General features: G+C 51.5%; 1 protein-coding gene across 1 annotated transcript; it reads right to left on the reverse strand.

The window, feature by feature from the left end:
* Window positions 1-7097: 7097 nt before the first annotated feature.
* Window positions 7098-11174, reverse strand: LOC123121646 (sugar transport protein 7). Its single transcript, XM_044541658.1, has 4 exons — window positions 10756-11174; window positions 8567-8886; window positions 7854-8480; window positions 7098-7770 (listed from the first exon to the last, which is right to left on the reverse strand). Exons 1-4 carry the CDS (start codon window positions 10898-10900, stop codon window positions 7300-7302), a joined length of 1563 nt encoding a protein of 520 aa, XP_044397593.1. The 5' UTR covers window positions 10901-11174; the 3' UTR covers window positions 7098-7299.
* Window positions 11175-12181: the final 1007 nt, after the last annotated feature.

Below are 12181 nucleotides of genomic sequence, written 5' to 3' on the forward strand. Positions count from 1 at the left end.
CGAGGGCTAGGGTTCGCTTTTCACCCTTTCGTCCGGGGACTCATGTTTTATTACGGACTAGATTTTCATGATCTTGCCCCAGATTCTTTCCTCCACATCTCGGCGTTTATCATCACGTGTGAGGCCTTCCTCCGGATTCCCCCACACTTTGGCTTATGGCTCAAGACCTTTAGTGTGAAGCCGAAGGTGATCGAAGGGGAACAGGCGGAGTGCGGCGGTGCTATAGTCAGCAAGCTTACCAATACTTTCTGGCCAAAACGTTCTTTCACCGAAACCTCCAACCAATGGCAGCAGGAGTGGTTTTACGTCACAGAACCCCGCGGTTCCAAGTGGGCAACTATACCCGCGTTCCGTTCTTGCCCTCCGGTACAGCTCGCATCATGGATTAATAAGGGGCTAGACTGGGGATCCGTTGATGAAGTGCAGACTCTACAGAGCCGCGTCCGAAGCCTCCGTGAGAAGGACATCGATCTCTTCAACGTGATTCAAGTAATGCTGGTCCGCCAAGCCCTGCCATGCCAGCGTCGGCCTCTCCGTATGTGGGAGTTTAATACGGAAGGGCCACGAACCCTCCAACACTTCTTCGGCACTACGCATAAGGGAATGTGGAAGTTGTTCTTCGGGAAACGAAAACAGTGGCCGGACACCACCGAGGACATCGGCCTCGACTGCAATCATCCGGATACCTCGGTCAGCGCTCGACTCCCGAACTCTTTCTAGTTAAGTATGCCGTAATATGTCGCTGAGCAAACTATCTTCTTTCAGGGTTGGATAAAGAAAATGGAGCGAATCAGGTGCTCGGCCCCCCTTCCCGAAGACTCAACAGATCCCTTACTAACAAGGATGCTGGCCCCAGCACCGTACCAGGTGCCTGCGAAGGGAGGCCAGGCCGAGAGTGGGAAGGCCAAAGGTGGCCTTCCTTTCGAGGGCATACCAGACACCGTCTCCGGGGAGATCAAGATTCCCCTGCCCGAAGACAAAAGCGACGGAGAGGCCAACATCCCTTTTCCCCAGGGTAAGAAGAGGGCGGCTTCCGAAGAATGGGAGGAGAGGACTCCTAAGCGGGGCAGGGTGCCCCTGTCGGGTGGTTCGGGCCCGGAGGACGACATCGTCGCGTAGTCCCATAATGAGGACGAGCCCCTAGCCAAATCGTAAGTGAACAAGGGTGTTTTAAACATGTCCCGTTCCTTTTCTATTACCAAGGTAACATCTAGAATATGTGTTGTTGCAGCTCGGCACACAGCCTCCTTCACCAATCCTCTTCCTCGGGGGATCTTCTCCAGGAGATGATGGACAGCGAGACACCTCCACCGGTCTCCTCGCCCAATAGGGCAGACGACCTCGAGGTGTCGTCTCGGAGGATCTCTCCTGATCAACAAGTGAGGCAAGGGGCGGTGAAGACACTACCCGAAGGTGATAGTTCGGTGGCCCAGGGTTCGGGGGCCAACAATGAAGGCCCCGAACTATCCGGCCTACGGTCGGAGATAACTCCAGGGACGAATAAACAGATCCCTTCCAAGGAAGGCCGTACTCCTACAGCCACTTTCGGAGGTCCTGAGGCACCAGATATATTGATGAACCTGCTGCGACAGGCGTCCGTCTCGGAGGAACATCGTACCTTGATGGGTGCGGTGGTTGAAAGGGTTCTGTCCGCGAAAAGCGGTTTGACTGAAGCCTGCACGAGCCTACTAAGAGGCTTCGAGGTATGTATTGTTAAATTTTTGATTGTGTTTTATTCACAAACTGTGCCTGTGTATAGGTAGTAGCCCCTGAGACTCTGGTTGTCTTCCCAAGGGAGGCGATCAGAGGATCAAACAGATATGCCCAGGAAGTAATCTAATTAATTGAAATGCAGGCTGTTACCTCCCTGGCGACTGCCCGAAGTACAGAGGTTGCGGATGTGCAGCGGAAGCTCGTTGTAGCGGATGATGTCATCACGCTTATCAACAGGCGGCTTGACGAGGCGCAAGGTATGTCCTGGGGGTAATCGTTACATGCATGTGCTTATAATATAAGCGTGACTCTGAAGAGTGGTTTACTGAGATATGCATGACTACAGATGGTGTCGCCGCAGCTGAGATTCTTCGAGCGGAGCTAGTCCGGGCCAAGGAGCAGGCCCAGTTTAGCAATGCGGCTACCTAAAATGCGTATGCCGAGTTAAAGGCCGAACAGGCTGCTCGGTGCCAAGACGAGGAGAAGATATCCACGATGGCGCGTGAATTGAAGGATGCCGCTGACCGCTGTGAATTCCTCGAGAAGGATAATAAAGCCAAAACGACTAATCTTGATAAGGCCGTACGAGAGGCGAAAGAAGCGCGGTTCGAATCTAGAGCGGCCCGGGAGGAGATCCGGCAAGCTGGGGAGATCGTGGCTGCTAAGCCCTTTTTATTACAAACTAAGTTCGGCGATCCGAATTATGCCTCGCTTAACCAAGTGTGGAGTTCTCCAGACGCTTTATTGGATTTTGCCGAAGAGTGCCTCCAATGCGGCGCAGTTTTATCAAACGCAAGAGGGGTATGCAACGGAGAAGCTTTTCTGGTCACAATTTGGTGCGTGAAAGCGCCCGCTGTTGCTGAATGAACAGATGACCCAATGGCCCGAGCTTCACCGGGTATCCGGCGCTGCCATGAAGGACGTCGTGGTCCGGCTGTGGCCAACCGAGCCAATTCCGGATAGTTATTTTGGTTTAGTGTGGCGTCTTGCTGATGCGGTGCCGCGTATCGATGCCGTTAAGCGATCAGCGTGCATTGAAGGTGCACGGATGGCCTTTGCCCGTGTCAAGACATACTAGACGAAGATGAAGGCCGTCGATGTTGCAGCGAGGAGTCCACCCAAGGGCAAGGACCATCATGCACCAGAGCATTATTTCGAGGATGTCTTAGAGGCTGCCCGCTTGATAGAGGGTCAGTATCGAAAGACATAATTTTCGAATGAAGTGTATGGAAATTGTAAAAAACAATATTGTAATAAAGCTAGCTTCATTTTAGTGTTGCCTAAAAGCTTTGGGTCCTCTTGTGCGGCCGTTTTTGTATAATCTGAAAGTTTTCCAGTCGTCGGCTTCAGCCCCCTCGTAGGAAGTACGGGGGTGTTCGGAAAAGCATTTGATCACTCTTAATCCAACGTCTTGGTCCATGAAGGAGGTGTCAATGCGGCGAACGAGGCAATCGGAATATAGGGCGTTAACACTTTCACTTAGCCATAGGAGTTTTACGGCGGGTCTACGACATAGCCCCTGGTATGTATGCGGTTATCCTAATATGGTGCGTTACATGTATGACCTGAAAAAAGGTCCTTCGTGTAATACGGAGGGAATCGCGAAAGATTCCAATAAGTCGTCGAGTGGTTGACCAGCTCTCGCCGCATCATGACAGTCAGTTTTCGACTTTCTCTACTGAGGTGCTTGACCAGATGAACCGGAAGCACAATCGCAGTAGTTCTCCCTTTACTACCTTAGCCGATAGAGCGGAACGTAAGGTAGCAAGCACAGGAGCCGGGTAACCCAACTATTGACCTAAGACATGATTCGGAGCTGATGCATATAAGGCCAAACTCGCGACGCCGAAGTATGTTGTAAAGCTGTTCGGACTTTGCCGACAACTCATTTGTTCCCATACCGAGCCCCTGGCAGGTTATGCTGAGGTGTGTGTGAAACAAACAAGGAGGCAAAATTCAATTCTTTAGAAAAATAAATACCAAATACGAATTATGTTTACCAGGACCTGAGTAATATGCCGATCGTTATTTTATTGATGACAAAGCCGCAACCCCGGCTATTTGACATGTCGGTGGTCGAAGGCTGAGGAAAAAGGCACCTTACAGGCTCCAGATAGAGAGTGCGGTCTACAAAAAGTTATTTTGGACCTCCTGTCGCATGTCTGCGCCGCCTGTCCTCGGTGAAGGGGCTCTTTGACGGGAATAGTCTTTGGGTGAGTGTATGAAACCGAACTTCGCTAGAGTCCGTAGGATGACCCGCCTTTGAGCCACTTGCAGGCTCGTCCGTATATTGCTTCCGCCGATGCCCAGGGTATCTTAAGTGCGTAGTTATGTATGCGCGGTACCGCTTTCTCAGGTATATGAGGAGGACGGCGGAAGCCGAACTGCTAGTCCAGCTCCGACATTGGTCGATCCAGTTGAATGGAGACCGGTGGCTTAATGGCTGACAAGGTATGCAGTTTGATAAGACCGCTTTGTACTTCGGCTAAGGTTGTCGTAGTACGATCCTTGGTCCGGAGGGAGTGTTTCTCTTGCTCCTGTTTAGAGTTGTGTGTCACGTATACCATGTTCACTGTTTTTACTTTGCGGGGAGATTGTTTCGGACCCCCGGTGTTTGGTTGGCGAGTCTCTTCGTCGTCGCTGTCGCCGGGCAGCCTCTTCCCCTTGTGTTCGGCATTTAACTTGCCGGCCTGTTTGAAGACCCAACAGCTTCTGTTGGTGTGATTGGCTGGTTTATTTGGGTGGCCGTGAATTTGGCATGGCCTATCCAATATCTTGTCTAAATTGGATGGTCCGTCTCTATTTGCCGTAAATGGCTTTTTCCGCTGACCCGGTTTGGGGCCGCTGAATCCAGCGTTAACCGATGTGTCGTGTGTTCCCTCATTAGTATTACCACGTTTGTGTTTATTGCGTCGTGGTTTCCCATTCCATCTCGAACTTTGGAAGTGCCCGGATCATTGGCGCTGTTGCTTCTACGGGCGAGCCAGCTGTCCTCTCCCGCGCAAAAGCGGGTCATCAGAGCGGTAAGGGCTGACATGGATTTTGGTTTTTCCTGACCGAGGTGGCGGGCGAGCCACTCGTCCCGGACACTGTGTTTGAAGGCCGCTAGGGATTCCGCGTCCGGACAGTCTACGACTTGGTTCTTTTTAACTAAGAACCTGGTCTAGAGCTTCCTAGCTGACTCTCCGGGCTGCTGGACGATGTGACTTAAGTCATCGGCGTCTGGTGGCCGGACATATGTACCTTGGAAGTTGTCGAGGAAGGCGTCTTCCAGATCCTCCCAGCTGCCGATAGAGTTTTCAGGCAGACTGTTTAACCAGTATCTTGCTGGTCCTTTGAGTTTTAATGGGAGATATTTGATGGCGTGGAGATCATCACCACGTGCCATCTGAATATGGAGGAGAAAATCCTCGATCCATACCAGCTCTGCACTTGGAGGCCCAACAACGTCCTATAAGAAGAAGGTTGCGTAGTAGACATCAGCTGCTGGGACCGTCCCAGTGTCGTTGTTTGATGATTCATGTTGGTGAGCAATCAGATTGTTTCATGGACGGGGGGCATCAAGTGCATCTGGACAAACAACTACTAAAAAGAAAGGGTCGGTACAACAGTCGGTTAGCCGATCAATGCGATCTTGGTGTCGTCGTGGCTTCGGCGGTGGCTGCTACCTGGTCTGGATATGGAGGTCACATGCTGGCAATAAGGACCTTCCCGCGTTTGGGCTGGGTCCCTTGGTGCCTCAGGTGGCATGGGTGAGGATCCAAGAAAAAGATCCTTGCTTTAGAGCGATGATGCCTACGGGTGTCACTTACCTCTTGGGGGATGTGGTTGTGGGTATTATCTCCAAGTCAGGTTTTCGGGTGAAAACCCAAGCATGTTGTTTCAGGCTCGGCGGTGGCAGCACTTTGTGCCGTTACCCTCTTGAGGGCGTTGTAGGGGAATTCAAGTGTCATCCGGTTGCAGTGTGTCTCCATCTTCGGGCTTGTTGTGATCCATGTGTGTTGCGTGAAGCATCTTCTAGTCTAGCATGGAGTAGACTCATTGGTCTACTATCATTTACATGTGTCCCAATAATCTCCATCTTGGGTCCTTGCTATCCGCTGGCAGGATCAGAGCTCCACTGTCCAAGAGGGCAGTCAACTCTCTTTGACGATAGCTTGGTGTGTTAGCTGCGCAAGGGCCCGGTGGTTTCCCAAGGCAGGTCTAGGTCGCCTCTGGTTGGTGACTTATGTTTTCATGCTCGACTTTGAGTTGGTGAGTGCCATCCTCTTGGATGTCATTTTTCTTTTTTATCTATTTGTGTGAAGATTTTCTTATCACTTTGTATCAGTTGGTATCTTCAATAATCTTTCTATATTTATACTCACTTGCTATTTTAGCAATCTTGGCCAAAACACGTACACCAACAACCTTTGTATAAGTTGTCCCTCACCAATTTTTTTTACAAAGCTTGCAAAATCTGCCATCCCACTTTGCATATTTGCAAACTCAAAGGCCACTTGCTAAATTTTGGCAAGACTTTGTAAAAGTGGTCCTCGTCATATTTTTGTCTGAATGACTAGTGGGCCCGGGTGTGATGTGTACGTGTATGTGTGCATTGAGTGTGTGTGTCGTGTGTGCATGTATGTTTGTGATGCGTGTGTGCATGTATGTGTGTGATGCGTGTATGTGTACGTGTGTACGAGTACGCGGATGTGCTGTGTGTGTATGTGTACGTGTATACGTGTAAACGAGTGTACGCATGAGTGCGATGTGTCTATGATAAACTATCCTCATATGTCATGTGTTTTATGCAAATATAGCAATCCAATATACTACCAAAGTTTAGAAAACATGTTAGCTTTGTAAACTTTATCTCTTCTTTTGTTATAACAAGTTTTTAGCAATACAAAGACTGTTGAAGATGCTCTTACCCGTTTAGGTTTGTATACAAAGACTGTTGAACGATATTTTTGTTTGTTTGTTGATAGCTTACCAGTCTTGCCGCCTGTTTACGGAGAGATGGTACCGAGAGCATCTCCAACAGAAGCGCTACATAAGCGACGCGCGGTATAAAAACTGCTTTTAGCGCGCGCGGACCCGATTTGGAATCTCCAGCAGCCGCACAAAAAGCACGCGCGCTATAACTAATGCAGTGCGTGCATTAAAAAGGCATAGCGCGCAGCATATTTAGTGCGTTCGGTCGCGCGCGCTGCAAACTCTGGGCTGCTGCAAATGCGACCGCTTGATTGAGAACGCTCGACTCGCGCGCAGCATATTTTGCAGCGCTTGTTGGAGCAAACGTTTTCTAGCGTCCTAAAAAAACTACTTGCGCGCTGTAAACCCGTTTTTTGAGCGCCGCGCATTGGGCGGCTGTTGGAGATGCTCTGATACGTGATGACTGATGAAGTGAAGATGCTGCCTTCGAATTGTTCTCTATGAGACTCACAACAAGCGCACTATAGTACGTACAAGTCATAACATAAACATAGGCTGCATCGGTGCATATACAAAGCATTCTGCCTACATGTTAAACTGTGTCTTACAGGATCTAACCAACCAACAATGCACAACAACTCATTCCAAATGATCTTCACTCACTAGTCACTAGTGACCCTTGTTGTCAGCACGCTCGCCGCCCCCTTCTCCCCAGCCGTCCTCGAGCGGCATGTCCGGCATCACCTTCTTCCAGAACCAGTGCTTCCTCCACAGCAGCACCATCTCCTCGATGGGCACGCCCTTGGTCTCCGGCAGGAAGACGTAGACGAACACGGTCATGACCGTGATCCAGGCGGCGAAGAAGAGGAAGATGCCGAACTTGAAGGCGCAGAGCATGGACAGGAACGCCTGCGCGATGACGAAGGTGAAGAAGAGGTTGACGGCCACCGTGATGCTCTGCCCCGCCGACCGCGTCTCCAGCGGGAAGATCTCGCTCGGCACCGTCCACCCCAGTGGCCCCCACGACCACCCGAACGCCATCACGAAGAGGCAGATCACCACCACCACCACGATCGAGTAGCTCCGCGACAGCTGCTTGTCCGTCCCGAACTTCACCCCGAGTATCACCGCCACGATCACCTGCATGCGCGCAAATGCCATGGCGTGAGACATGAATTGTGATTAGCAGTTTGTATGTGCGTTGTGTTGTCTCAAGTCTCAACCTGGCAAACGATCATCTGGATGCCGCCGCTGATGAGGAGCTTCCTCCGGCCGAGGCGGTCGACGGTGGCGATGGAGATGAGGGTAGACAAGAAGAGCACCGCGCCGGTGATCACGGAGGAGTAGAGCGACGCGCTGGCGCCGAAGCCCATGGTCTGGAACAGCACCGGCGCGTAGAACAGGATGGAGTTGATGCCCGTCAGGATCTGGAACGCCGGCATGCACACGGCCATCACCAGCTGCGGCCGGTTGCGCGGCTCGAGGATGTTCCGGAACGGGTTCTTGATGGTGTTCGCCAGCTCGCTGGCCTCCGACATGTCCATGAACTCGGCGTCGACGTCCGCCGTGCCGCGGATGCGCTCCAGGATGCGCCGGCCCTCCTCGGCGCGCCCGCGCTCGATGAGGCTGTTGGGCGTCTCCGGCAGGAGCAGCCCGCCGACGGTCATCAGCAGCGCCGGCGCCGCCGCGAGGCCGAGCGAGAGGCGCCAACCCCAGGGCTTGAGGTTCTGCGTGCCGTAGTTGACCATGTTCGCCGTGAAGATGCCGAGCGTCGTCGCGAGCTGGAACATCATGTTCAGCCCGCCTCGGAGGTGCGCCGGCGCCATCTCCGACAGGTACAGCGGCACACCCTGCACCAACCAACAAGCACTACATTGTAAGAGCCAGTGCAACCAGACGCACTCTCGGTGTGGGTAGGCGAGAATTTGACGTATACCTGATTGCCGAAACCGATGCCAACGCCGAGCATGATACGACCGAGGATCAGCATCTCAAGGTTCACGGCCGCCACGTTGAGGATCGCGCCGATGAGGAAGCTGATGCCGCCGCAGACAATGCTGGCGCGTCGGCCGTAGTTCCTCGTCACCGGCGAGGCGACGAGGGAGGAGACCAGGCCGGCCAGGTACAGAGAGGAGGTGAATGCCGAGAGGCCCTGGTTGTCGTACTTGCAGTAGTTGTTCTGGTGGCCGGAGTTCTTCCGCCGGAACACCACCGGGAAGAACTTCTCCAGGAATGGGTCCATGGAGGTCACTCCTCCTGCAAACATTCGGCAGAGTCAGAACAGATTTCCTGAAGTAATCCCTGGTAAAACTAAAACAGCTATTTTTTTCAGATTCAGAGACAGTAAATTTTCATCTAAAACTTTAGGAAATGGAATCTGAATACTGATATGTAACGTTACAAGCTTCAGATGATTTTATTGCCTAGTGGACATGTTTGCATGTCCAAAAAATTATTAGGCATTGTTGACAGAATCACAACATTTACTGTTCAGACTTTAGACACTGAACTATTATTTAGCTGAATTAGTATCATACACTGTTCTACTTATACAACATTACATAAGTTTTACACGCAAAAAAAAAACCTTGCATATTTTTTTTGGTGAGTGAACATTACATAAGCTTGAAGAACAAATTAATCTAACAGTTCCACACACAAACTCAAATGCGGACTTTCTTTCAGGTAACTCGAATTTACTACCCCCCGTTTCAGTATTATAAGACGTTTTAGATATTCCAATATACACTAGATACTGAGTAAAATGAGTGAACAAACTTGTGAACTGAGCCTTCCGTCAAAAACTGTTTTTTTTCTTTTTTTTAGCTATGTTCTGAATCTGGGTTTGAAATTTTGCAAAATACGATAGATGCATATTTCATCAATGCTAATTCAGATTATTTTTTTTCTACGTCTTCTAATAGGTTTTAGCGAGTTTTAGAGCGCACCGCCTGAACGATAAAGGTTGGGTGTAATTTTGATTTACGAGCTCTAAGAAGTTTTAGCGAGTTAGAGTGCATCCGTTGCACCACAAAAGCTGGGCGTGTTTCAAATGTGACCAACATCAAAGGAACAAAGGAAAATAAATCAGATTATGAATAGTTGCTAATTCAAACTGAGTTGTAAATTGGGCCCAATAACACTACCAAACTTTGTATTTTTTTTCCTTTTTAGGCTATTTTGAAAGATGTATATTGCGTCCATGCTAATCGGCTGCACAAGTTGAACCAAACAATTCAGGAGTCGTGACGCCAGTCTCATTGTGTAATGAATCCCATCCCGGTTTCTGCAAGACTTTCAGCTGACAAGTGGGACCCTTGTTGTCATCCCCCCTCTTTCTCTCCTAACTGACGTCAGTAGCCGGGTTGCAAGTCAAACTCTTGTAGATGACGATACGATCGATCTATCTAGGAGAAGCGCCGAGCGGAAACGGACGGCCGCACGGTGATATCATCATCAGCCTGAATTGAAAGCCGATAGATAAGCTTGGCGGAGCGCCGAACACGACTCTGAATTTTGCAACGTCTCGCGTGTCGGCTTCTCCACTGCATTAGTCGCTCTATAAACCAAATTCACCACTCCGTACACAATGATCGCGTCGACCCATCCAGCACCCACGGAAGTGGATGATTGGATGAATGATTGGCCTCGTCGCGTCGGAGATGGGAAAAAGATGAACCGTCGTGTTCATCTGATACACCACTGAATCAAGAAATCCTGCAGTCCTACTGCTGTTTGCTTTTGACATGGTAGGCCTGTTCGCTTCCATGTCCATGTGTGTTGCGGGCTTGGCAGTCAGTGGTGGGAGGCAGACAGACAGGTCACGATCTGCTAGCGACCTAGGCGCGGGAGGGACCGACGAGCGACGCACACCGCCGGCACTAGCTCCAAATCAAGGAGGGGCCACGGTTACTGGAAGAAACGTACTGTGTGTGACATGTTACTGATGTTCGTGGAGCAGGACAAGCTCTTCTTTCTTCCGATGGCCCATGGCGAGAAGCAGCCACACCATACACGGAAACACAGCAGAGCGCCGACGAGCGGAGATACGGAACAAGACAAGACGGTGGGTGGATGGAGTCACTGCTGAGGTGAGGTGGGTGTGGGGGTGTGAGCAGGACTTACCGGAGATCCCGATGTCGTAGCCGAAGATGGAGCCCCCGACGGCGGCGACGAGGCAGGCCATGGCGACGGCGAGCGTCATGCGGCCCTTGTACTCGGCCGCCCTCTCCTTCTTCACGCCCAGCGCGGCCATGCCGCCGCCCGCCATGCTCTCTCCTCGAAGCTCTGCGCCTCGCCTCGCCTCCCCTCCTCTCCTCTGCAAGAACCGAGGCGAGGGGAGAAGAACTCACGCTCGCCACACGGAAGCAATGCTTCAACCAACTACAATCCTGCAGCTATATATACAGATATCTCTCCCCTTGGCCTTGGCTCTCTTGGCTTGCTTCCCTCTCCTTGTATGTCCGGGATGCGAAGCGGGTGGTGAGGTCTCTTGTACAATTAAGTGAGGGAACGGGCTGGCGGCGATTTCTTGCATAAAATTAAGGCCGGAGGCAGCAACATGCCGTGCATTGAAGACGATAAGCAGCCAGCCCCTCCCGCGCCCCGGCCGTTGACGTTGACCCCTATCCTGCGGCGCGGGCCCGCTGTCAGTCACCCAGACGCAACTCGGCGGCCGACGTTTGCAGATGGATACACAACCCCACAACGAGCGCTGCCAGCCTCTCCACGCTCCAGCTCCAACCGGCCCCGATAAAATCTACCCGGGGCTCCGACCGCATGAATCAGTAAGATATGCTCGGCCAAGTGGGCAATTGGTTGACTTGGAGTGACATCTCAGCAAATTAAATCGCTTCTAAATTCACAGTTGGTTGGCTGCTCACTGCGGTACGTATTACAGCGGCGATCGAGCTGGCCGTCGTGGAGTCTTGCGGCCGGCATGCCAGTGATGCCACGTTTGCGACGGCTTGGTTTGCCCGGGTCAAATCCATGTGTGCGCGCGCGCGGCTGCGGTGCATACGTGCGCGCAAGTTGTAGCGTGGGGACCATAGGTTTTGTTCAATGTAGTAGTACCATGCATATACATACATACATACATACACAGTAAGCAACCACGTAACTACGTACGCACGCACGTACTCCATTTCGGCTACGAGCAGACGTGACATGCGGTGCAACAGCTCTCACAATAAATCCCATACAGCATTCGAGAGAGTGGCAGGTCACCACTCATACATGTACCTACAAATACAAACACGTATCTCCCTCCCGAAAGGCGAAGCAGCATCTGACTGATCTGAATTTTTCTCCCCTGCCTGCCTGTAGTGCGCAGGCAAATCATGAGATCCTTTTAGGTGCTCTCGGTGCCTCGAGAATGGTCATTAAGGGCGTGAGTGTCGCAATGCTTGGCGTCCTCTCAGCTTTTTGAAAAGCCCTACTGCGTCGTTGCCATGCCTCCCCGTCAGACACCAACAAGCTCCAGCTCCTCGCAAGGTCCAGAAAGAAGCCTCGCCCCTCTTGAAGACATTTTATCGTGATTCGTGGGCGTCGA

This window comes from Triticum aestivum, chromosome 5D, assembly GCF_018294505.1.
Source record: "Triticum aestivum cultivar Chinese Spring chromosome 5D, IWGSC CS RefSeq v2.1, whole genome shotgun sequence".
In the NCBI taxonomy this organism is placed as follows: Eukaryota; Viridiplantae; Streptophyta; class Magnoliopsida; order Poales; family Poaceae; genus Triticum; species Triticum aestivum.